At 43.6% G+C, this 23,515-nt stretch overlaps 1 protein-coding gene across 1 annotated transcript in view; it reads left to right on the plus strand.

Annotated features, from left to right (window-relative positions):
• Positions 1–2,172: 2,172 nt before the first annotated feature.
• The window catches only part of LOC311619689 (maestro heat-like repeat-containing protein family member 1), a gene marked incomplete at both ends in the record, with an annotated part of 59,482 nt that continues 38,139 nt past the window's right edge, over positions 2,173–23,515 (plus strand). The window contains 18 exons of the mRNA XM_084878241.1: positions 2,173–2,271; positions 2,603–2,725; positions 3,632–3,794; positions 4,922–5,014; positions 5,462–5,610; positions 5,969–6,109; positions 8,270–8,368; positions 8,921–8,999; positions 9,554–9,664; positions 10,835–10,908; positions 13,482–13,598; positions 13,825–13,869; positions 14,683–14,827; positions 15,542–15,585; positions 16,363–16,522; positions 17,006–17,058; positions 17,612–17,719; positions 21,735–21,851. Of these exons, the coding sequence (XP_084734367.1) occupies positions 2,173–2,271; positions 2,603–2,725; positions 3,632–3,794; positions 4,922–5,014; positions 5,462–5,610; positions 5,969–6,109; positions 8,270–8,368; positions 8,921–8,999; positions 9,554–9,664; positions 10,835–10,908; positions 13,482–13,598; positions 13,825–13,869; positions 14,683–14,827; positions 15,542–15,585; positions 16,363–16,522; positions 17,006–17,058; positions 17,612–17,719; positions 21,735–21,851 (1,920 nt within the window). The remainder of the gene's footprint in view (positions 2,272–2,602; positions 2,726–3,631; positions 3,795–4,921; positions 5,015–5,461; positions 5,611–5,968; positions 6,110–8,269; positions 8,369–8,920; positions 9,000–9,553; positions 9,665–10,834; positions 10,909–13,481; positions 13,599–13,824; positions 13,870–14,682; positions 14,828–15,541; positions 15,586–16,362; positions 16,523–17,005; positions 17,059–17,611; positions 17,720–21,734; positions 21,852–23,515) is intronic.

The following is a 23,515-nucleotide window of genomic DNA, read 5'->3' on the forward strand; positions in this document are numbered from 1 at the left end:
GGAATGGCAAGAAATATTCAAGGTGATGAATAGTAAGAACCTACATCGAAAAATAATCTACCCAGCAAAGCTATCACTCAGAATCGAAGGCCAGATAAAGAGCTTCACCAATAAAAAAAAGCTAAAGGAGTTCATCACCATCAAACCAGAATTATATGAATTGCTGAAGGGAGTTCTTTTGGAAGAGAAAGTAAATAAAGATAAAAACTATAAACAACAAATATGTAACTATCAACAAGTGAATCTAAAAACCAAAAAAAATTTTTTTTAAATCTGATGAACAATATTAACTGGTGAATATAATAGAATCAGAAGTATGGAAGGGGAGTGAACTGACGATTCTCGGGGAAAAGGGGATATGGGGATGTGGGAAGAGACTGAACATAAACTGTGCACCTATAGATGAGGACAATGGGAGGTGGGGAAAGGGCAGAGGGTGGGGTGGGAACCTGGTGGAGGGGAGCAACGGGGGCGGGGGGGGGGGGGAGAGAAACATCTGTAATAATATGAACAATAAATATTTAAAAAAATAAAAAAATTAAAAATTAAAATTAAAAAAAAGAAAGTAATTCTCAATGTGATTGTTATTCCTCTGTAGGTAATTGCTATTTTACTCTAGTGTATTGAGAATTTTCATTTTTATCCATATATTCTTCAGTTTCACTAAAGCATCATTTTATCTTTTATCCTGGTGAGTACTTAGAGTACACTTTTCATATGAGGATTATTCTCCTTTTTTCAAATTACTTTCATCCATTCTTCTAGAGCTTTCCTCAGACTATCTTATAGTGTGTCAATTGTTCTTTGCTTAAAAATTATTTTATTTGTCTGTATTTCTTTTTTTCTTTTTTTCTTTTTTTAATATATTTTATTGATTTTTTACAGAGAGGAGGAGAGAGGGATAGAGAGCTAGAAACGTCAATGAGAGAGAAACATCGACCAGCTGCCTCTTGCACACCCCCTACCGGGGATGTGCCCGCAACCAATGTACATGCCCTTGACCGGAATCAAACCTGGGACCTTTCAGTCCGCAGACCGACGCTCTACCACTGAGCCAAACCGGTTTCGGCTGTCTGTATTTCTTATAAGGTGAATTCCTCAGAACTATTTTCCAACTTATGAATTCTCTCTTTAATTGTGTTCAGTCTTGACTACTAGTCTATCCTATTTATAGAGATTTAAATTTTTAATGCCTACTTTTTAAATTTTATTGTTTAAGGAATAATAAATAGTAGTACATATGTCTCTTTTTTCCCCCACTGGCCTTCCCCTGACCTCCCCGACCCCACCCCCCACTCGCATTTACCCTGGTCCCCTGCCCCCAGTGTCTTGTGTCTGTTGGTTGTGCTTATATATGCATGCATACAAGTCCTTTGGTTGCTTTCTTACTTCCCCTATCCTCCCCTACCTTCCCGCTGTAGTTTGAAAGTCTGTTAGATGCTTCTTTGCCTCTTTTAAAATTTCCAATTGGTTTTTCTTCATATCAATCTACAATATAAATTCTTATTTCATTCTATTTATTTTTAGTATATAGTAACCTATTTTTTATTGTCCTGTGGATAATCCCTTCCCTTTCCCAACTCTCATACTCTCAGTCATTGAAGGCACTTACTATCTCAACAGAAAAGATGTGATCCAGCCCAGCATTGCCCAGGAACCACCAGGTTCAATTCCCGGTCATGGTATATGCCTGGTTTTGAGCTCGATTCCCAGTAGGGGGTGTGTAGGAAGCAGCCTATCAATGGTTCTCTCTTATCATTGATGTTTCTAGTTCTCTTCCCATCTCCCTACATCTCTGAACTCAATAAAGATATATTTAAATTAAAGGAAAAGTGTGATCCAATGGGCAGGCCAAGATCCTAAAAGTTGATACCTAATAGCATGTATCCCATCTCTTAGGATCTTCATATTGATTTTTATTATATTAATGTTTTATATAAAAAATAGAATCTCCAGGATTTAATGAATTGCCAAAGGACATATTGATAGTGAGCAGCGAAGTAATAACCAGCCAACAAATTTGTGTCTTCTGGTTTTTCATCATTTTTGCATGTTTTCATCATACTATTGTATGTTACCCACTTTTAAAGAAAAACATAACCCTAATCTAGTAAGAGAGAAACAGTTCCCCTCTACTAACCCTCTTTACTCCTTACAGAGATATTAAGAGCTATGGCACTTCCCTCAGAGAAATTTAAAGGGAAAGTGAACAATTATATCTCAGAAGAAAACATCCATAAATTTTTGATGGTACTTTCACGTGGAGGTCAGGTGAGGACATGTCAGACATCTTCCTGGCTCCAGCCCCAGGGTGGAACCACCTCCATAAAGGTAGCTGGTTGGGTGCATAGTCATTGTGTCAGGAGAGTGGGAAGAATTTCCAGTCACTACTCGGCTCAGTCCGTTCACAGTTCCAGGTCAGGTTCCCATGTCCCTAGTTTAACCCATACCTGCTTTCCCTCAAACTTGGGTCCAGCTTTAATCTTCTCTCTAAACTCAGTCCTCCTCTTTCTTTCTCTACCATGACTCATTATTCTCTCTCTTTCTTTTAAAGCCCCATCCTTCAACCTTCCTTTCTTCTTGAATCCCTTCTCTCCTATAGATGTCAGAAGACAATATAATAAAAAACCTCAAATTACTGGAAGTCAAAATTCTAAATACTAAGATGTCTACTACATTATGCCAGAAAATTACAGGTGTCCTTATCAACTACCTGAGGAGAAATGTGAGGAGCCCATGCCTGTGGGTTGGGGACTGTGGGGGAAGAAAGGATTCCAGGCCTAACACCAGGAATTCCTTCTTTCTGGTGGACGATGGCATTTTGAAATTAAGTGGTATCTGAGAGATGAGTACCTCAAGTTTCTAAACAATTTACTAGAGCCTGTGTCTTATACTAGAGCCTATGTCTCAAGAACTGTGAGCTAGAAGTAAAGTAATGAAGTAAGGGGGTAAGGTGAAAGAAGTGAGATGGAAAGAGGGAAAGGATTTAGGCTTTGGGCCTCAAAATCTAACCTGTCCTAATCCTCCTCCTGGGATATCTCAGGCAGTCACTGTTGCTGTTGCAACTCAGCTAATCATCTCAATTTATTCACTAACCTATTTAAATCCACCTACTTGCCTGCCTGCCCAACTTTGCACTGAACATTCATGCACTGAACACTACCTATTCATCTATCCAGATACTTTTGTTCTTAAATTTCCTGGTACTGGGTAAGTCTGGTTTCTGATTTTCTCAGTTAACTGTCTACATGCAAGGTTCTTCCAGTTTACCTGCCTTCTTTGGCACACCTGTCTCCTGATCAGAACTTTTCAAAGTTTCCTCAGTAATCTACCCCCCTTTCCTTGCTGCTACAGGGAAAGCTCTGTGCGCTGTAAATGCCAACCCCCATCCCCACCCCAACACACAAGCCCAGAGACTTTGCAGAGTTCTTGATTCCCTGCCCTCTCGCACACTCTAGGAAGTTCTTGCCCTCTCTCAAGGGGAAGGTATATGTTGAATGGGGTTGTAGGATGCAATAGGATAGTTACTACCCTCTGGATAGAGGAGAACCACATACTGACCAAAGCCAATTCTCAGAAGCTGAGGGACTCGTCTTGGAGATTAGCCTTGGAACAGTTTTTCTTTTTCCAGGAGACAAATGGAGAAATGGAGAAGACGTTTACAGCGGTCATAATGGCTCTGGGGTCCCACTTTCCAGAGATGATCATTGTCAAGCTATGGGACCGACCGAATATATACTGTCTGCCCCCACGGAGCCTCATGGTTGCAGTGGGGAAGATAAACCTTTCCCAAGGTATTGCTCTCCGTGGTGGAAGTGCTAGTCTGAGAAAACAAACAAACAAACAAACAACAACAACAAAAAACAGGGTCAGCAGGCCATGGGAGTGCTACATTATTCTCCTGACTCCTTTCACTGTATATCTTCACTTAGTTTATTCGTGTGTGTGTGTGTGTGTGTGTGTGTGTGTGTGTGTGTGTAGAGGGGAGGGGGCAAACTAGCATCCCTGTGGGACTGATGGGAACTCAGGAGGGAGTTCCTGGAGACCAGGAGTGGCACAGGAGAGCTTATTAAAGCACAGGAGACTGTGGGGCTGGAGGTCAGACTTGGGGAACTAGAGGGAAGGCTGAATAGAAAGCCCCTATTCAACAGAGGTGGGGAGGGGCAAAAGAAAACTGAAGAGTGCTCTGCTTAGGGGAACCTGAAGTTTCAATTTTGATTAGAGGTTTGGAAGGTAATAGTGTAGTAGGATGAAGCAGAGAATCACCATACAATCTCCATCCTGGTGGCTGTTGGTGACAGCATTAATTTTCTTGCCACTCTATTCCCCTCAATCACACAGTGTGAAAAAAAAATCAAGTCACCAGACAAATAACAGACCCTGCCCTTTCTTTACCACCTGGAGTTTGGGCCAGAGAGAGGTTGTGGGAAGTCAGCTGGCCTTCTGGGCATTAGGTTCAAAATGACAAGACTTATGGGTTGGGCTGCATCGCCAACGCAGAGGACACGGCACAGAAGCTGGAAATGTGTCTCTGATCTAATCAGGGCAAATGTTCTCACTTTAGAACAGTGAGAAGAGCCTCAGGCAGCACAGCTCTGTTTCGTAAGGGTCCTTGGAGGGGAGTGTGCATGTATAAGGTGTCGCAGTACCTTGTATCTGTATGTTGTGCTAACATTATTGAGCTTAATTTTCCCAACAGCCCTGTGAGGTGGGCACGTTAGGAACTGTAGTCCTACTTAACAGTTGAGGACACGGAAACTAGGATAAATTATGTGTCTTAGTCTGGGCTGTGCAGACTCTTTGGAGGCAGAGCTAGGATCCGAACCCAAACCTCCTGGTCCCAAATCATAAGATTTTGTACACTAAGGCGGGAGGCTGCTTTCCCTGGAATGGGATGTTTTTCTTGTACTCTTCCTCTCAGATACAGTTTCCTACATCGGTTCTATATGGAGATACATCCTGCCCCTTCTGAGGTTGGCCCAAGAGGAGGATGACATGTTGGCGATATGTCATGGTAAGGGTCAGGAGGACCTGGGGAAGGCTTAATTGGAATCAGGGAGGGAGGAAAGAAGGCCAGGAAGAGACTGGGTCTCTTATGAGAAGTTGGATCCCATAAGTCTATGGAAGGGGCAGTGATGGCTGAGAGCAGGCCAGGTGGGAGTAGATGCTCTTCTCCATCTGACCTTTCGTGGCCTGGTTTGAGGCAACGGGCAAACTTGATAGGGATCCTGTAGGTGCTGACAGCCTTTCTCTTTCACTTTCCCTGCCTATACTGGAACTAGGCATGGGGGGAGAGGAAAGATAGTTGGAGAGGTGGTGGACAGGTTAGTCTTTCCCAGCACAGGACCCCCAACGTCCTTTGTGGGTTGGGGAGGAGAGGACTGTACTTTTAGGTGTGTATGCTTTACTTTGTGGGAAGGGAAAGGTGATGGGAAGCTCTGGCTCCCTTCTCTCCGTACAGTATTCCACGGATTGGTCATCACTGCCCAGAAGCACCTGGATTCTTGGAAAGATAAGGTGATGGGCTTTACTCAAAGGGAAATGTCCATGAAGGCCTACATCACCTTCCGCATCTTCCTCAACCGTTGGTCTTTGAAGAGCAAGGACAAGGTGGGAGTGGGGGATAACAGGGGTTGGGTGGACAGGCTGAAGGAGTAAGGCTTGAGCCAAAGGTGGGCTCAGGTTTGTCCACTTGCTGGTAGAAGGCTGACTCCCGAGGGTCTTTGGGACAGCAGGTGATTCTGCTCAGTCTCCTTTTACCATTCTCATGAAAAATATAGAGTAAACAAAACACTGCACTGTCCATTCACTTATTTGTTAAGTGTGTGATTTACATTTATTGATTACTCTCATTTTCCAGGCATGATGCTAGGCCCTGGTCATACAAAGATGAATAAAGCAAACCCCCGAGGGTTTGTCTGCCTTCATCCCTTTCCTGATGCAAGTTTCTTTATCTCCTTAGGCACACGTGACAGAGCAGGTTCTGTTGATAATTGGTCACCTGTTCTTCCTTATGCCACCATTCAAACTCAAGAACCAAGTGAATCGATTAACCCGATTGTTAATGATTTTGATGTCCATGGAAGTGACACCTTACTACATTTCCCAGGTGATTGGGTTGTGAGTGAGAAGGAAATTTGACTAGTTCATGTGTTTCATATTTATTGAGTAGTTAATTCTGGAGTTGGCAAAGCTTGGCCCATAGGTCAAATCCATTCTGAAGCTCATTTTTCTAACAAATGTTTTACTGGAACTCAGCCATGTCCATTTGTTGAATTCACCTCATGCTTTGAAACTCTCTAACTTCCCTGTCTCTGACCTTTGGACCCAAATTTAAAGGGCCTATGAGGTTAGGTCCAGCCTACCTGGAATACCTCCCTATTTTAAAGTCAACTGAGTGTGGGATTTTACTTATATCTGCAAAATCCCTTCACATCAACACCTAGATTAGCGCCTGACAGAAAAACCAGTAGAAGGTGTGTGTACATCAGTTATCTGGGACTTTAAGGGCCATTGCAGGGTTATGCCTGTGATAGAAATGTTATACACATATTAGATATTTTTATGAGCAGAGGATCAAGAACCAGAACTCAAATTCTCTGATTGTTAGGAATCAGTCTTCCTTCTAATTCAGTGGCATTTCTCAAACCGAGTTCCCCCAACTTCTAATGAGTATTCCACAAAAAGGTGTGTTGTTTAGTAAAATGGGTGGGAAATGCTGAGTTTAAAATTAAACAAGTTTCTTAACTGTAGGACTTCTCTGGGTCTTCAATATGTGTCTTAGTCTGGTCCTCTAAGAAGCAGATACCAACATGGATTTGAGGTGCAAGAGATTTATTGGAGGAACACCTGTGAGGACAAAACAGGGAAAGGGCCAAAGGAGGCTGGGAGAGTCATCACACTGAGTAGCAGGTCTGACCATTGATAAGGAGAAGGGGAAGGAGAGAATAAAGGGGAGAAGGGAAGAAGAAAGGAGAGTCTTAGATTATAAGTGTAGATCTTATAATAAAAAATAAAAAAAAAGTTCAATGCCAACAGGGAGTCATTGAGCCAATGTTACCCATCAGAAAAATCTTAAATATTGCTTGTGTAGGCCTGCTTTAGTGGACCTGCCATACCCAGTCATTAACTGGGAGACACCGTTGGGAATCTAGCCTCAGTTTTATACAGTGATGGATTTTAGAGTAAAGAAGTTGGAGATGTTGATCTATTATGCCCTCCAGAATAGGCATCTGAAAGGCCCCTTTTTTCATGGTTGTTCAACATGTTAATTTGCATTTGTAAATTTACAAAAGGAATTTTTTTTTTTTTTTTTTTTTTGCAACACCCATTAGCAACAAGTTCCCAGGGATCACCATTTGTGATCTACCATTGCACTACCAACTCAAATTCACTTTCCTTGGTATATGAAGATTTTACCTTCCTCATATATGTGCTCTGAGCTTTCTCCTTTAGTGGAGCAGCCAGTGCTAACCCTTCTGTCACATGTCTGCATGTTGCATTAGGGAAGGTCTCTGAACCTGGAACAGAGATTTGCTCTGTGTAATCAATTAGCCAGTTAGAGGATAAAATCTGTACCCTAACTGCTAGTCTGCAGATTGTGCGGGCAGAGATTCTACCCTACATTTTGGCACTCAATGCAGTCGGGAAGTTTTGTTTCCCTCCTGAAAGAGAAAGCTAGCTGCATGCTTGCTGCCTGCCCTTTCCCCACACCCCAAGCAAGCCAGCTGCTTATTAAGCCACCACCCTTTCTGCTTGTGGGTCTCTGCACCTCTGTCCTCCACAGCTTCTCTGAGTCTTAGTATCCTCTTCTCTTTCCTTCTAGTTGTAGAATTTCCAATCAACCAGCTTTCTGTTCCTTCTGGATGATGTCCGCTTTGTTGTCTAGTTGCAGTTTTGAAATTGTTGTGCAAGGCAACAATATAGGTGTTGACATATGCCGCCATCTTGGTTTCTCCCTGGCCATGATTTCTTTATCCTACTTCTTTGTAGTCAGCCAACACCTACAATGCTGACATGGTCTAAAAGTTACTGTAGAATATTGAAGTTACTTTAAAGTAAGTGAAGCTTCTTGGGTGAGGTGGAGCAGCAGGTCATGGCTGTATTTGGCTATGGAAAAACTAGCCTCTCGGTCTTCCTGAAAAGATCCAAGAGGGCAGTGTGAACTAAGATATTGGGCCCCCTCTGAGAGGAGATCTGAGAACAGAACCTTTTCCTGAGGCTGTGGAAAGGTATGACTGAGTGGCTGACTCTGTCCTTACTCACACAGTGTATCTACCAACTGGTGAATGCTCTGGCGTCCAGCGGCTGTGGAGGTATAAACTTGGAATCCCAGTTGAAAAACATTACAGGCATGCTATTCCAGCAGGTAAGCGCTTGAAGCTGAAAGTATCCTGTGCTTGGTCTTACCCTCTTCTGTGGAGGTGATGGTTACCCCAGCCCAGGTTACAACCTCCACTCGACCCTAGGGTTTTCTCATGGTGACCTTAACTGCACACACCTCAGGCTTCGCTGCCTGGATTCTGGTCACAGAGTGGATATTCTCTATGGTGTAAATTGCATACATTTCTGTATGTTTCCTGGGGTGGAGGCCATAGTTTCTCCCTGTAAACTGGCTAAGGGCAGAGAGTCCAAACCAATCCATTATGCCTGTGGGAAATGGCAGGCCTTCTTTGTTCCAGCCTAGAGTAGGAAGAGGACAATTGAACATTTTGCAAAAAGGTGTTACCTTCCGTGTATTTGCCGGCCACATCTTCTTTCCTTTGGGGCTGTGTAGGTGTGTTCCTTGGTTCTATTCCCACGTTCTCTTTATGCACTAGTGCTATACCTTTTCTGGCTGCATACCTCAGTTTCTCCATCCATGCCCAGAGCCGCTGATTTTTCAGTACTCCTGGGTCTGATGGCCTTGGTCTCCCCACAGCTGAGTGCAAAAGTCAATCCATCAGATCCTCACTCAGTGGAGAACTGCAGCCTCGCCCTGAGGGCTTTCTACATCCTGGGTAAGTTAACACATTTTCCCAGCTCCAGGTATGTGTCCTTGGGTACTCAAGACTTTGTACTCCTTGGGGTGCTAGGGTCCCAAGATGGGCTTCTGTCCTTTAGACAAGATGCAAAGTAATCCATGTAAAATTTGCCTGGAATTCACTGAATCTCGAAGGGCAGAGGCATTCTCCCCTCCCTATCTCTTTTGTTACTACTCCCTTACCCAGGGATTGGCTTCCCTTTCTCCTTTGGTGATCCTGAGCTCAGAAAGATGATAAAGTGATTATAGCACTGATGGTCACGAAAGAAGTTCTGACCTAATGGGAGAGCACATGGTGGGGCAGGGGAGGGACAGGCCTAGCTCAGGAAAAGCATCTGCCCCATGCTGGGCTCATGGTAAATGCTGGACAAGCACTGGCTCTCTTTCTTCCTCCTTCTTTTCTCCAACCTAATAGACCCTAATTTACCCAGCTCGTGGCATCAGTGGTTTGCTGTGAACATGATTTTCTTCTACAAACCATCTCCCACTTACACAAACCCCTGAGTCCCTTGTATTCATGCCCTCTGATAGCCAAGTTGTACCAGGATCAGATGGTATGCCTGATACTATCGGCCATGGAGTCCTCTGAGCCAGCCAAGATAGAATCCGCCCTTCAAGCATTCACAGACGTGTTCCAGGACTGTGAGTAGAAACTGAGCCTGGTCCTAGGGATCATCTTGCTCAGAAAATCTCCTTTCTGGGGCAAACTCCCATCTAGTAGTTAAAAGCACAGTTTTAAACTCAATATAAACCCAATGGGTTCAAATCCTGGTTTTGACTCTTATTAGCTGTGCAAACTGAGACAGATGACTTTTAGTCTGTACCTGTATTTCCTCATTTGAAAAATGGAGGTGCCTTAGCTGGGTGGCTAAGTTGGATGGAGTGTCATTCTATATACCACGAGACTGTGGGTTCGATTCCCGATCAGGGCACATACCTAGGTCTCTAGAATGTTTCCCGATTGGGGGCATATTGGAGGTGACTGATTAATATTTCTCTCTCATATTGATGTTTATCTCTCTCCCTCTCTCTCTCCCCCCCCACCTCTTTCTCTAAAATAAAAAGCAACCTATCCATGGGTGAGGATTATAAAAAACAAAATTGTAGGTAACATTAATTCCTACCTTTAGGCATTTTTATTGAGAGAACATATCTTGGAGTGTAGGTTTTAATTCTAATCAAGTGTCCATCAAAACTTTGCTGTGTGTCTAACACAGAATGAGGCACAGAAAATGCACACATAAATTAGACATGGTCCCTGTTCTGAGGAGCTTGCTGTCAAGTAGGGAAGATGAGACTGTTCACACAGCAACAGGATACAGGATAATATGTGATAAGTTACTTAAATGTGAGCATGGCAATGGGCAACAGGAATGCAGAGAAGGCATCAGTCAGGAGATGGGATACATTCTATATAGGAGCTGTGCTGAGAGCAGAAAGAGACTGTGAGTCAGCACAAGGAATTCACACAGACAAAGAGCAGTGCTGGCATTTCTAAAGGTTGAGATTGCAGAGGGTGAGCAGAACAGAATGGCCAGTGAGGCAGACTTGTGTATTCAGCTGTGGGAGCCTGGCAAGGGCTGAGGCACAAGCGCTAGCTTGATGAAATACTGTCCTAGGTCACTTTTTAGTCTGGTTTGAAGAGAGAGATGGGTAAGATAGTCTTTCAGGTTTGATCTGGCCTTGAAGAGCAGGACTGTATCTAAAAATTTCTTCTCATGTCTCCCAAAGCAACAAAGGGGAGGGAGGGGACTGACACCTCTCTTCCTCCTCACCCCCCTCACCCCCAATGTATGTCTGTCTTTCCTCTAGTGCCTCAGACAGAGAAGCTGCAGCGCGTGGTGCTGAATTCAACTATTATGGTGATTCAGGAGGACCTCAAACCAGTGAGCAGAATGGTGGAATGTTTGGGCTTGGGGGGTGGGGGGCAATTGCTGTTTTGAGAACTTGAGATCTGGTAAAATGGAGAGGGGAAGGTTTGGGGGAATGAAGAGACAGATAAGGCACCCTTGCCAAGCTACTTCTGGTCTCAGACTTTTCTGCCTATGGGTTATATTTGGCCTTATCAAAACCTGAGAAAGGTTTGAGAAGTGGACAGGTGGTTCCTCCATATTTTCTGAGCCTTTTTGGTGGGCAGTACTGTGGTGAGCCCAGTAGGGACATGAAGCTCTGAAAGATATTAATTCTGCCCCCAGAGAATTCAGTTTGCTTAGGGAGAGAAGTCCTGAAACAACACATCTTACATGGAGTCTGAGAAGATAAATATATATTTTTTTCTCATCTTTTCTTTACATGTATGTGTGTGTGTGAGTAAATTCTTTTCTTTAAAAATTTTATTCAATTACAGTAGATATACAATATTATTTTAGTTTCAGGTGTACATCCTAGTGATTAGACATTTATTTATGTAACTTATAAAGTGATCAGCCCAATAAATCTAGTACACACCCCGCATAGTTATTACAATATCATTGACTATGTTCCCTATGCTGTACTTTACATCCCATGACTATTGCATAACTATAAATTTGTACTTCTTAATTCCTTCACCTTTTCATCTATCCCCCACTCTCCTCCCATCTGTCAACTACCAAAATGTTCTCGGTGTCTATGAGTCTGTCTCAGTTCTGCTTGTTCATTTATTTTGTTTTTTAAACTCCACAACTAAGTGAAATAATATTGCATTTGTCTTTCTCTGTTGGACTTATTTCACTCAGCACAACACCCTCTAGCTCTATCCATACTGCAGATGGCAAGATTTCATTCTTTTTTTTATGGTTGAGTCATATTCCATTGTATATGTGTACCATTTCTTCTTTATCCATTCCTCTATTGATGGATACTTAGGTTGCTTCCATATCTTGGCTAATGTAAATAATGTTGCAATAAACATATAAATATATATGCCTTTTCAATTTTACGTTTTGGGTTTCTTCAGATAAATATCCAAAGTTTAATTGCTAGGTCTTTCTTTGTCTCTCCTTGTAGCCTTTGTTTTAAAGTCTATTTTTGTCTGATTTAAGTATTGCCACTCCAGCTTTTTTTGTTTTGTTACCATTTTGTTTCCATCCCTCTATTTTTAATCTGGGTATGTCTTTGGACTTGAAGTGACTCTCTTGCAGATAGCATATGGAAGCATCTTGTTTTCTTTTTCTTATCCATTCAACCATTCTATGTCTTTTGATTGGAGCACTTAATTCATTTATATTTAAAGTAATTGTGATAGATATGTAGTTATTGCTATTTTATTATTCATATTTTTTATATTCTTTCATCTTCTCCTTAAAGAAAACCCTTTAACATTTCTTGTAATATTGTTTTGGTGTTGATGGACTCCTTTAGCTTTTTCTTGTCTTAGAAGCTCATTATCTCTCATTCGATTCTAAATGATAGCCTTGCTGGTTAGAGTAATTTTGCTGTAGGGCTTTGATTTTCATTACTTTGAATATATCTTGCCAGTTGTTTCTGGCCAGCAAAGTTCCTGTTGAGAAATCAGGTGACAGCCTATGGGAGTTCCCTTATAGGTAACTAACTGTTTTTCTCTTTCTGCTTTTAAGATTCTCTTTGTCTTTATCCTTCTGCAATTAATTATGATGTATTTCAGTGTGGGCCTCTTTGGGTTCATCTTGTTCGGGACTCCCTGCACTTCGTAAACTTGTATGTCTATTTCCTTGACCATGTGAGGGAAGATTTCTGTCATTATTTTTTCAAATAAGTTTTCAATTCCTTCCTATTTCTCTGGTCCTGCTGGCACTCCATGATATGAATATTTGTATGCTTGATGTTGTCTCAGAGGCCCCTAAAATTACCCTCATTTTATTTTGGATTCTGTTTTCTTACTGCTGCTCTAATTAGGTGTTTTTCTGCTACCTTATCTTTCAAGTTGCTGACTTAATACTTTGTGAGACACCATATTTTTTAATAAGCTCTTCAGACAGAGCTAGTGATAGCACAAACTGCTTCAGTTCAGGATCACACAAGATAGGGGAACAGGGGAGGAGGAGAGCAGTGGTTTGGAGTGACAAAACCTCTGTGTCCTCACCTGGAATATGAAAGGCCCTTAGGACTTGTGGGATTTCTTCCTGGCTTTTCCTAGGAAAGCCAGACCAGGGGACTTTCCTAGACTCAGATTCTCCCCCAACCCAACACTCCTGCTAATTTTTATATCTCTGGTGAAATAAGTGAGGGCAAGGTAAGTACTTAAAAGTTCTCCAGGAAGGTGGTGGGAGCTAAAGTAGTTAGAACTTCAGGGCAAAGTACAGAAGTGGTCAGGTTTAGTGACTGGTGGCCTGTCATTTTCCAGAGCTCACTGCAGAGTCACATTGGGTTTAGTGTCAGGAGATCTGATCCCCTTCACCTGCTTTGGTCCTCTGTGTCCTCACCTGGAATATGAAGGGTTATACTGACAGTCCCTGACATTCCTTCCTGTCTTGTCATGTGATGGTCTTTGACTCCACAGGTGCCGAAGGTCCTGATGAACTTCATTGAGATGCTGGGCCAGCATAACTACTTGGTCTTGCCCCAGGGGGACACTATAATCAACTATATCATCAAGATCGTGGAGTCTGACCCATCCGTGAGCAGGGGCTGGGCAGGGAGGAAACCAAGGATGGGAGCACACCTCGGGGGATGAACAAGAGGAAGGCATGGTTGGGAGCAGGAGGGAAAGAGGAGGGTACACATGGCACATGTTAAGGGTCTTTGGCCTCTAAAACCCTGAGCAGTGAGCCAGGGAAAGCCCTGAATCCAGAGCCTTAGCTAACATTGGTTTTGGATTTAAATCTTTTCTTTTCTTATTCTAGAATGAAGAGGACATCCAAATAATGTGTTCTAGAATCCTACAGATGGTATAAACAGCTAGGGCCAAACAGGCCTCTCCATTTCCTCCTCCCTGGCTCCCCTGATCACTACCCTGACCCCCCACCCCAACTGCATCCCACCTTCCCCCTCCATCTAATGCCTTGTGATGTCTCTTTCACCTCAACCCACCTCCATTTCATTCCATACAAGTTCCTGGGGTTCCACTGAGAAGTGCTCAGTGCCACAAAAGAGGGTCACTGGGTGTGGATCTGGAAGCCAGGGTCTGAGTCCTGATCAGCCAGTTTTCTAGCTGTAAAATCTTGACTAACTTGTTCTCCCAGCTGCAGTTTCTTCTTTGATTATATTCCCTGACTATTCTCATCAACCTCTAAGGATTCTTGGAAGCTCATATGCACTGATTTGCATCAAAGATGAGGAAAGGGCTATGGGAGGAAAAGGAATTAAGATTTAATCTATCTCCCAGTAAGCTCTGCCTCCTGGCCTTCAGCATGTCTCTGACTCTGGAAGGTTCCTCAATGAAGGTTGTTACAAGTCACACATTCCAAATTTCAAGAAACCCTCATCTATCAAGTTAACTTCTTCCTGTTCTAATTTTAATCAGGACCTTGGTTATACTTTTCCAACATGGTGTGAGGGGGGGGGGGGGTGGCGGGGGGGGGGGGAGAGAAAGAAAGAAGAGAGAGAGGAGGGAGAGAATGAATATGAATGGGTTAAAAGGGCTCTTTATACAGGCTTCAATTACCCTTCCAGGAAAGAGTGACAAGGTCATGGGGTTGGAGACTTATGACTGGGGCTGACTTGGGGCTTGGCATTGAAATTCTTGCCACCTCTCCCGCCAGGTATCTTTGCCCAAACTGGTCACTTTGGTGTGTGAGCCCAACAATACCTTGTCCTTTGTGCCTCTGTGCAAGGCAGCCACACAAATGGCTCTGAAGGCCCGTTCCCTGGGCCAGGTTCCTTACCTCAGCAGCTTTCACTTCAATCGTAAGTACAAGGGTGGGGCAGCCTGTGGAGAGGTGAACATTAAGTCTGTTTGTGGGCATGGAGTGTTGGAGTTGGGGGCTGGCTGAGACACCACAGGGGAGCCAGTGCAGAAGATGCTGGAGAGGGGAGTGTAGGTCCCAAGCTTGGGCCATGATTGGAAGAGTAAGGCAAAGTGTTAAGGCAGCAGCTTAAGGCCATATGGCCTCTTGAATGAAAAGCAGTTGCCCTCAAAGTCACAGTTCCTTCTCGCCTTTACTCCTCATTATATATAAAACACTCGAGTCAAGATGTACAAACATTGTTAACTACAAAGTAATGAATACACACACATTCCTGACCCTTAGTTTTTCCTTTGCCCTAACACTGAAGCCTCACTCTGTGCTTACCCCATCCCTGACCTCTAACCTCAGTGGAAGTCAGGGTTAGAATTAGGATGTCTGTTCAGCATATCTCACACTGTGTGTGTGTGTGTGTGTGTGTGTGTGTGTGTGTGTGTGTGTGTGTGTGTTTAAAGGCTGAAACTGTAATGGTTTGTGTTTTAGTCTGAATCAAAATGTCACAGCTACCATGGCACTGGCACTGATGTTCCTTGTCCTCTTTGCTCTTTCTCCTCCTCTGAAGTACTGATGGGGAGCTGCCAGTGGGGGCAGGGGGTTGAGCATCCTGAAGTGTGCACTGACTCTGTCCTCTTCTTTTATCCTCCCTTTAACTTAGCTACCCAGTTCATTTCACCTCAGAGACTCCTGACCCATCTTGTGGTAAGTGATGCCAGAATGAGTACTACAGTCATACATCCTTCCATCCACTCATCAGCCCATCCATCCACTCATTTCACAAATAGCCAGTTACTACTTTGTCTCAGGCATTCTGCTGGGTATGGAATAGTGAGATAGGGCCCAGGATCACAGGGGCCAAAGGGCATGGAGGAGGGACCTGGGAGCATAGTGGTGAGGCCTGGAGATGGGAAAGTGGCCATGGGAAAGGCTGAGCCTGTCTCCTATGTGGCCTTATTGTGAGATGCTGGAGCCAGTCTCTCTGTCTCTTTGAGATGCTATTGGATGGGTCTGCTTTTGGGGCCAGTGTTCTAATGCTCTCTGTTGACCTTGGACAAGCCCACATACCTTTCTGGATCTCTCTTTTGAGTTTTTCTCTATTAGCCCAGACATTATGTGCTAGATGTTATCAGTACTTGTAATGACAAATGTAGACCTGCCCTTGAGGTGTTCACTGACTTAGTGGGGAAGACAAGTCTGGGTATAGCTATCTAGAGTCCAGTGAGACAAATGTACTAATAGATGAATACATAAGGTGCAATGGGATCTTAGAAGAGCAACAGGCTGGCATGGTCTCCAGGGGTCAGGAAGGCATCACAGAAGAGGTGATGTTTTCAAGAGTATCTTGGAGGATGTAGGAGCTCAACAGGTGGCAAAGAATAGGAAGGGCCTAAGCTCCAGCTCTACCATTCTATGGATTTGCTTTCATTTTCTTTCTTCTCTTCTTTTAAATATTTTCTCTGCCTCCTGCTTGCTTCTCAGATGTTTGCCCAGAAGCCCTACAGGGAAAAGGAGTTTGGTACTAGCTCTCTGAGGCTACTCTCTGCCCTGCATCCTATCACTTCTTTGCATCCTGTTATTCACTACAATGTTGGTCAGCTGTGGGGGAAGGTGATCCCACAGATGTTGCAGATACTACATGGTAAGGGGTTGGTTAGGATGCGGAGGAATGAAGCTGGGCAGTGGGAAAACTCCAAAAGAGATGGTGTCCCGTGGTGCAAGATGGACCTTCCTTGTTGTGAGGATAACTGGAGCCAGTCTCTCTGTCCCTTTGAGATGCTATTGGATGGGTCTGCTTTTGGGGGCAGTGTTCTGAACTGAGCAGAAACACAGTCCAAAGTTCTGTGGCTCCAGGGTTCCCAGAATGACTCCTGCACTTTCTTATGGGCAGAAGATCAGGGAAGAGTGTGGGCTTTGGAAACAGACAGACCCGTTTTGTATCCTTGCTCTGACACTGGACAGCTGTGTATATTTGACCTTTGGAAAGTCAGTCGTCTTCTGGAGCCTCTGTAAAGTGGGAGAGCAGTTACCTTGTAGGCTCAGTGCCGCATAGTACTTAAATGTTTTCTTCTCCGTGGCACTGACCCTCCAGGTGAATGGGTCCCCTTGCTCTCTCCTTTCCTAGATCATACTGAGACGAGCCTGAATCAGGAGGACTGGGAGGACAGGCTGTTCCGTGTAAGCACCCCCCAAGACCTCCCTTCCTCCACATTTGCCTTCTTTCCCATCTTCAGGATCTTGAGAGAGGATAGCCCCAGACCCCCCAGAGACTAAGGCCATGATCAAGGCCCTCCCTGCTCAATCAAAACTCTGTCTGCGGTCCCCTTGCCTCCTGGCCCTTGCATCAGAGTATCTGCCTATGTCCTAAGCCTTGAGCCACCTTCCATACTTACAACCCTATGTCAAGGGGGCGTAAGGGAAAGGGCGCTAGCTCTATGTCCTTGGGCATGTTATTTAGCCCTTGCATGCCTCAGGTTCTTCATCTGTAAAATGGAAGTAACTCCTGCCTTCCAGAATTAAAAAGGTTGATATAGGAGAGGACCTTGTCAATCGGAAAGGGCTTCACACATGTAATTGGCATTACCTTCATTTTCACTGTATTATCATTCTTCAGTCCTAACTCCCACCATGTGTCTCACCTTTTTCCATATTTACAGACCATACCCCCTGTCTCTTGCTTCTTCTTGACCACACTGTCTTTGTGGTCCTCTTCTCCCTTCTTCTTCCTCAGTTTTTAAGTCAAACATTAGTGGCTATTGATGATGACAGCTGGCAGGAGCAACTCATCAGAGTCATCTTGGAGCAGATACTTCGTTTCACTGGTGATGGTGATGAGCAGGTGTGTCTGGGTGTGTGGTGGTTGCAAGGGGGGGAAGTTCAGGGTGGAGGATGGTGTGGGAGAAATCTGGAGCTCACACAGGTGGCTGCAGAAATGTGTGTGAGAACAGGCCTTTGGGGAAAGAATAAACCAGTGTTCCTGCATCCTGAGAATCAAGGGGTGGAGAGGACCACAAACTGGTGGTCACACTGGCATGACAAAAATATCAAAGTGTCTTACATTTGCTTAGTGTGTTAGGCTTTATCAAGAACTTTACCATCTGTAGTCTTCACTGAACCTTCCAGTATTCTGGAGCTTGAACTTGGTGCACTGGAAAGACTATTGATTTTAGAGTCATATTTAAGCAGTTAATTCAAGTAATAATTGCAGGCATCCCAAATAGATTAGGGACTGTGCTTCATGTTGGGGATACAGAGTTGAGGAAGAAACATGGGCTCTTTTCTTCACAGAGTGCAAGATTGGTGATGATGAAGGCCTGGGGTCCTGCCTGGCTTTTCCACATGGTCCCAGTTTAGTCTTTTTATTTATTTATTTATTTATTTATTTATTTATTTATTTATTTATTTTTATTTTTCAGGACAAGCTGGGACTGGATGGTACCCAGAGCCAATACAGCATGTTTATTTTATACAGCAAAAAAAAAAAAAAAAAAGGAAGTAGTCAACATAAAGGAGATTATGTGCATATCACATGTGGAGGATATTGTTGGTCAATGAAATGAAATAGCAATAGATTAATTTTTTATATAGTTATAGATTTTTATTTTTTTAAAATATATTTTATTGATTTTTTACAGAGAGGAAGGGAGAGAGATAGAGAGCTAGAAACGTCGATGAGAGAGAAACATCAACCAGCTGCCTCTTGCCCACCCCCTACAGGGGATGTGCCCGCAACCAACGTACATGCCCTTGACCGGAATCGAACCTGGGACCTTTCAGTCCACAGACCAATGCTCTACCACTGAGCCAAACCGGTTTCGGCTAGATTTTTTAAATATATTTTGATCAGCATTTAAAATTTCAGTAGGATATTTTTTTTTTTTTTTTTTTTTTAGCTCTATAGTACCTGTTTTTCTCTTGTATGTACTTTCTCGAGGAACCATGCATATTTTTCATGGACTATTGTCAATGAACATGTTCATTGTTTTGTTTTGTTTTTATTTTTTTTTTATAAAATATATTTTTATTGATTTTTTACAGAGAGGAAGGGAGAGAGATAGAGAGCTAGAAACGTCGATGAGAGAGAAACATCAACCAGCTGCCTCTTGCACACCCCCTACCGGGGGATGTGCCCGCAACCAACGAACATGCCCCTGACCTGAATTGAACCTGGGACCTTTCAGTCCGCAGACCGATGCTCTGCCACTGAGCCAAACTGTTTCGGCTGTTTTGTTTTTAATGTGGGAGTTTTTCTTTTTCTTTTTTAATCCAGGTTTAGTCTTGATAAAGTGTCAACAATAAAGATTTAATAAAATTAAAAAAGCCTAAATAACCTATAGCTATCGTCATCTCTACCTTCAAGCTGAAGAAACACAATCCAGGAGGGTTTAGAATCTTAAATGCATTATTGGGAAAACTGGCACCTGAATCGAGGTTTCTTTCTTTCCTTCTTTTCTTTTTTTCTCCTCATCCGAGGATATTTTTCCACTGATTTTTTAGAGAGAGAGGGAGAGAGAGATAAAGACAGAAATATCTGGATGAGAGAAACACATCAATTGGTTGCCTCCTGCATGTGCCCTGACTAGGGCCCAGACCAGGGAGGAGCCTGTAACCGAGGTACATGCCCTTGACTGGAATCAAACCCAGACCTCTTCAGTCTGCAGGTCGACTCTCTATCCACTGAGCCAAACTGGCTAGGGTCTGTTCCAGGTTTCTTGATTGCCATTCCTGTTTTCCTGTCACTGAGCAAATCTTTATTTGGGTTCTCGAGGTTTTCAGGAAAGAGGCCTTATTTCCAAAACTGTTTGCTCTCTAATTATTAACAGTACTTATGATGCACCTACTGTATGCACACCTGTGTGGTTGGTAGATTAAAGATACAAAATGAAGCAGATAGAATTCTGATATTACTAACTCAGTTATTTAAAATGTGCACTAGCCCTAGCCGGTTTGGCTCAGTGGGTAGAGTGTTGACTTGCAGATCGAAGAGGTCCGGGTTTAATGCCAGTCAAGGCCACATACCTTAGTGGCAGGCTCCACCCTAGCCTGGGCCCAGGTCAGGACACTGCAGGAGGCAACAATTGATGTGTTTCTCTCACATTGATATTTCTCTCTGTCTTTCCCTCTCTGTTCCACTCTCTCTTTTAAAAATTAAAGGAAAAATATCTTCAAGAGAGAATTAAAAAAACAAAAACAAAAAAAAAAAAAACGTGCACTAAATGCTTAGAGCAGAACACACACTGGACTAGGCACAGGGTATTTATGTAAAAACAGACTCTGCCTTTGGGAAACCATCATCTGCTTGAGTGGATAGACAAGAAAATGGGCAATTATTCTAAGCATCCTAAGCGTCAGGAAGGAAATATGCTCTGTGTGCTTGGGAGCCTGGAGGAGGCCTGAGGAGGCTGGGCAGAGAAGCTTTGTCAGAGGCGATCCACTGTTTAGGTTTGCTCAAGACTGCTTTGATTTTAGTGCTGAAAGTTCAGTGTCTGGGGAACCGCCTCAGTCCTGGGCAACCGGGGAAGGTGCGTCTCCTGCAGAGGAGTGGAGAAGTCTGGGAAGATGAGTAGTCTTTGCCACTTAAGCAGAAAAGTCGGCGCCTTAGGTCAGGTTTAACTGATGCAGAGCCTAAGGTGAGGATTCTTGTCCAGTGACTTAGCAAGGAAATGCTCTGCTGAGAAGTTGTGATAGAGTGAAGGACACAGGATAGGGGAGAGGAGAAGCCAAACAAGGATGTGGCCTGATCCCCTGGGAGCCCTGCATGGAAAGTGCACTGCAGAGTCTATCCTGCCTGGAGACATGTAGGGGGGCTTTTGTACCCTCTGCCCCCTATCTTGTTTGTCATTGGCTCCAGGTTTCCAAGGTTGGTCCAGTGCAGGGAGGGGAGAGAGAACAATGTAGCTCGTGGGCATCTGGGGTAAGGAGGCCCCAGTCACCTGAGGACAGTTCTCCCCCGAAGGCTGCAGTGAGTAGCTATTCAGAAAAGTTCCTGCAGCCAGTTGAAAGGACAGAACCCTAAGGTCTGGGAAAGGCACCTTGAGCATCTGCTAGAGGGGAAAAGATACCCATAGGAGGGGGAGTTAAGGCATTCAGCTGGAATGTCCTGTTTGCCTACAGCCTCAGGCACTGAGAACAATGGGGCAGAGCAATGAACTGGGTAGACACTACTCCTGAACTACATTCTCATCTGAGATGTGGGATTGGGGCAAGTTAGGAACTAATGGAACAAATCCACAGACAGGCTGAGTGATTATGATGAAGCTCTGAAGGAAGGACACAGGGTGATGAGCTGGAGTGGGACTGAGGGACAGAGCAGGCTCAGTGAGGTGAGATCTGAAAGATGAGAATCAGACATTTTGAAGAGCCTGCAGAAGAGGGTTCTAGACAGAAAAAATGAGGAATGCAGAGACCCTGAGGTAGGGAGTGGGTGAGTCCACACAGACTGGTGTTGCAAGGTAAACAGGACAGTGTGCAGTGAGCAAGGAGAAAGGCCACTGAAATTCAGAGGAGGGAGAAAGAAGAATTACATGAAAGTGCTTCTTCAATTGTACAATTTTTATTTTAAAAGTACGCAAATGTAAGGCACTTTTTTATTTCCTAGCTGTTAATGGGAGGTATGTGGGTCAGAGAAAGTTCCTGAAGGATGATCTCTAAGAGGCTGAGACATTGGAAAGGCAGCTTTCTCTTCCCTCTAACTTGAAGCCCTGCTCCATAAGATCACTGCCTTATCCAGATGCCTCCAGACAGCAAGGGCCAAGGTGGAAGATGGGGCTGTGGGCAAAGGGGTGGCTAGTATTGGAAATGCTGCCCTAACCTCATTTCAAGCTATGCATGACCCTGCCTCCTACCTTTCCTAGGCTTTTCTCTATAAATTCTTTGGCTTTTCCCTGTGGACCTCAAGAAGTGAGAAACTGGTGAAGATGATGCTCTACTCCATCCTTCAAACTTCCCATGAAAATCTGCAGGAGAGGGAGGTGAGGCAGAGTGCATTGGCAAAGCCTTTTCAGGTTGAGTCAGGATGGCAAGGTGGCTAAAAGCCTGGGCCTGGCAAACCAGAGCACCTGGGTTAGAATTACAGCTCAGCCACCTACTATATGCCCTTGAGCAAGTTACTGAACCGCTCTGTGCCTCAGTCTCCTCCTCTTTAAGGTGAGGCTGTGGTACCTTCCTCATAGAATTTTTCTTTAAAAGTTTTTTTTAATATATATTTTATTGATTTTTTAACAGAGAGGAAGAGAGAGAGATAGTTAGAAACATCAATGAGAGAGAAACATCGATCAGCTGCCTCTTGCCTACACCCCATTGGGGATGTGCCCGCAACCGAGGTACATGCCTTTTGACCAGAATTGAACTTGGGACCCTAGACCGCAGGCCAATGCTCTATCCACTGAGCCAAACCGGTTTTGGAAAACAAAATAATTTTAAATAAAAGAATTCTTATAGATACTTCTCCCAGATTCTGAAATTCTTAATGTTTTTCCATGTTTGCTTTATCATTCTCTTTGTCACACATAAATTATATAATTTATTTATTTACTAACATTATTACTGTATTTTTTGAATCTGAAATGAAGGCTGCAGTAATGAAGCTCATTTACCACTAAATACTTCACTATCTATTAGCTCAAAATAAAGATATTCTCTTACATAAGCACAGTGCAATGACAAAAATCAGGAAATTAACATTGCTACACCACTGATATCTAAATTATAGACCCAGTTTGAAAATCATCAACTGTCCCAACAATGTGTTTTAGAGCAAAAGAAAAATACTCTTTTTTTTTTTTTTTTTAGTACAGTATGTGATTCAGAATCAAACCATGTATTTAGTTGTCATTTCTCTTTATCCTTCCTTAATCTGGAACAAATTCCTCATCTTTATTTTTCATGACCTGGACATTTTAAAAATGTACAGACCATTATTCATGTAGTACAATGTCCCTCGGTTTTGGTTTGTCTCATGTTTCCCCATGAGTAGGTTCAGAGTGTGCATTGTTGGTGGAATACCACAGAAGTAAGGTGCGTTGTAGGATGGTTTTGAGGATTAAACTGTAAAATTAGTTAGAGTAATGCTGGTGCATATGCACTTTATTCGTGCTGATTATGGTAGTGTTGGTGTCCATGTCCTCGGGTCTCCCTCTCCAGGGCCCTTCTCCTGTAAGATTCTCAGAGCATCCATCAGCACCATGGTCAGCAACAGGTATTTGCCTAGCCCAAGTTGCAAACAGTATCAATGAGGAGAAAGACATGTACAGGAAGGAAACAGCTAACTATACCCAATGGCCTTCCTAAAGGCTACATGAGCAGCCATTTGGCATCGTGGCTGTGTGGGCTTGCTGGGACTTGGGTTTGTTGGGGAGAGTTTAGGAGAAGGAAGAAAGCAGGTATTTCCAGTTGACATAACTTTCTGAGTCAAGATTCAGGATCAAGACTTTGGGGAGCACATCTAGAGAACAGTCAGTGGTCTAGTGGGACTGGAGTGCAGACAAGGAAGTAAACGTGACCTCTTGCTAGCACTTGGGAACAGATTGAATACAGAAGATAAAGATAAGAGGGGAAAGGGCATTTGGGATGGTTCTTGGGTTTCTGGCCCAAGTGGGAAGAGAATGGTATCCTTCCCTAAGACCAGGAACCCAGG

This window comes from Pipistrellus hanaki (assembly GCF_964339955.1).
Source record: "Pipistrellus hanaki genome assembly, chromosome: 3".
Lineage (NCBI taxonomy): Eukaryota > Metazoa > Chordata > Mammalia > Chiroptera > Vespertilionidae > Pipistrellus > Pipistrellus hanaki.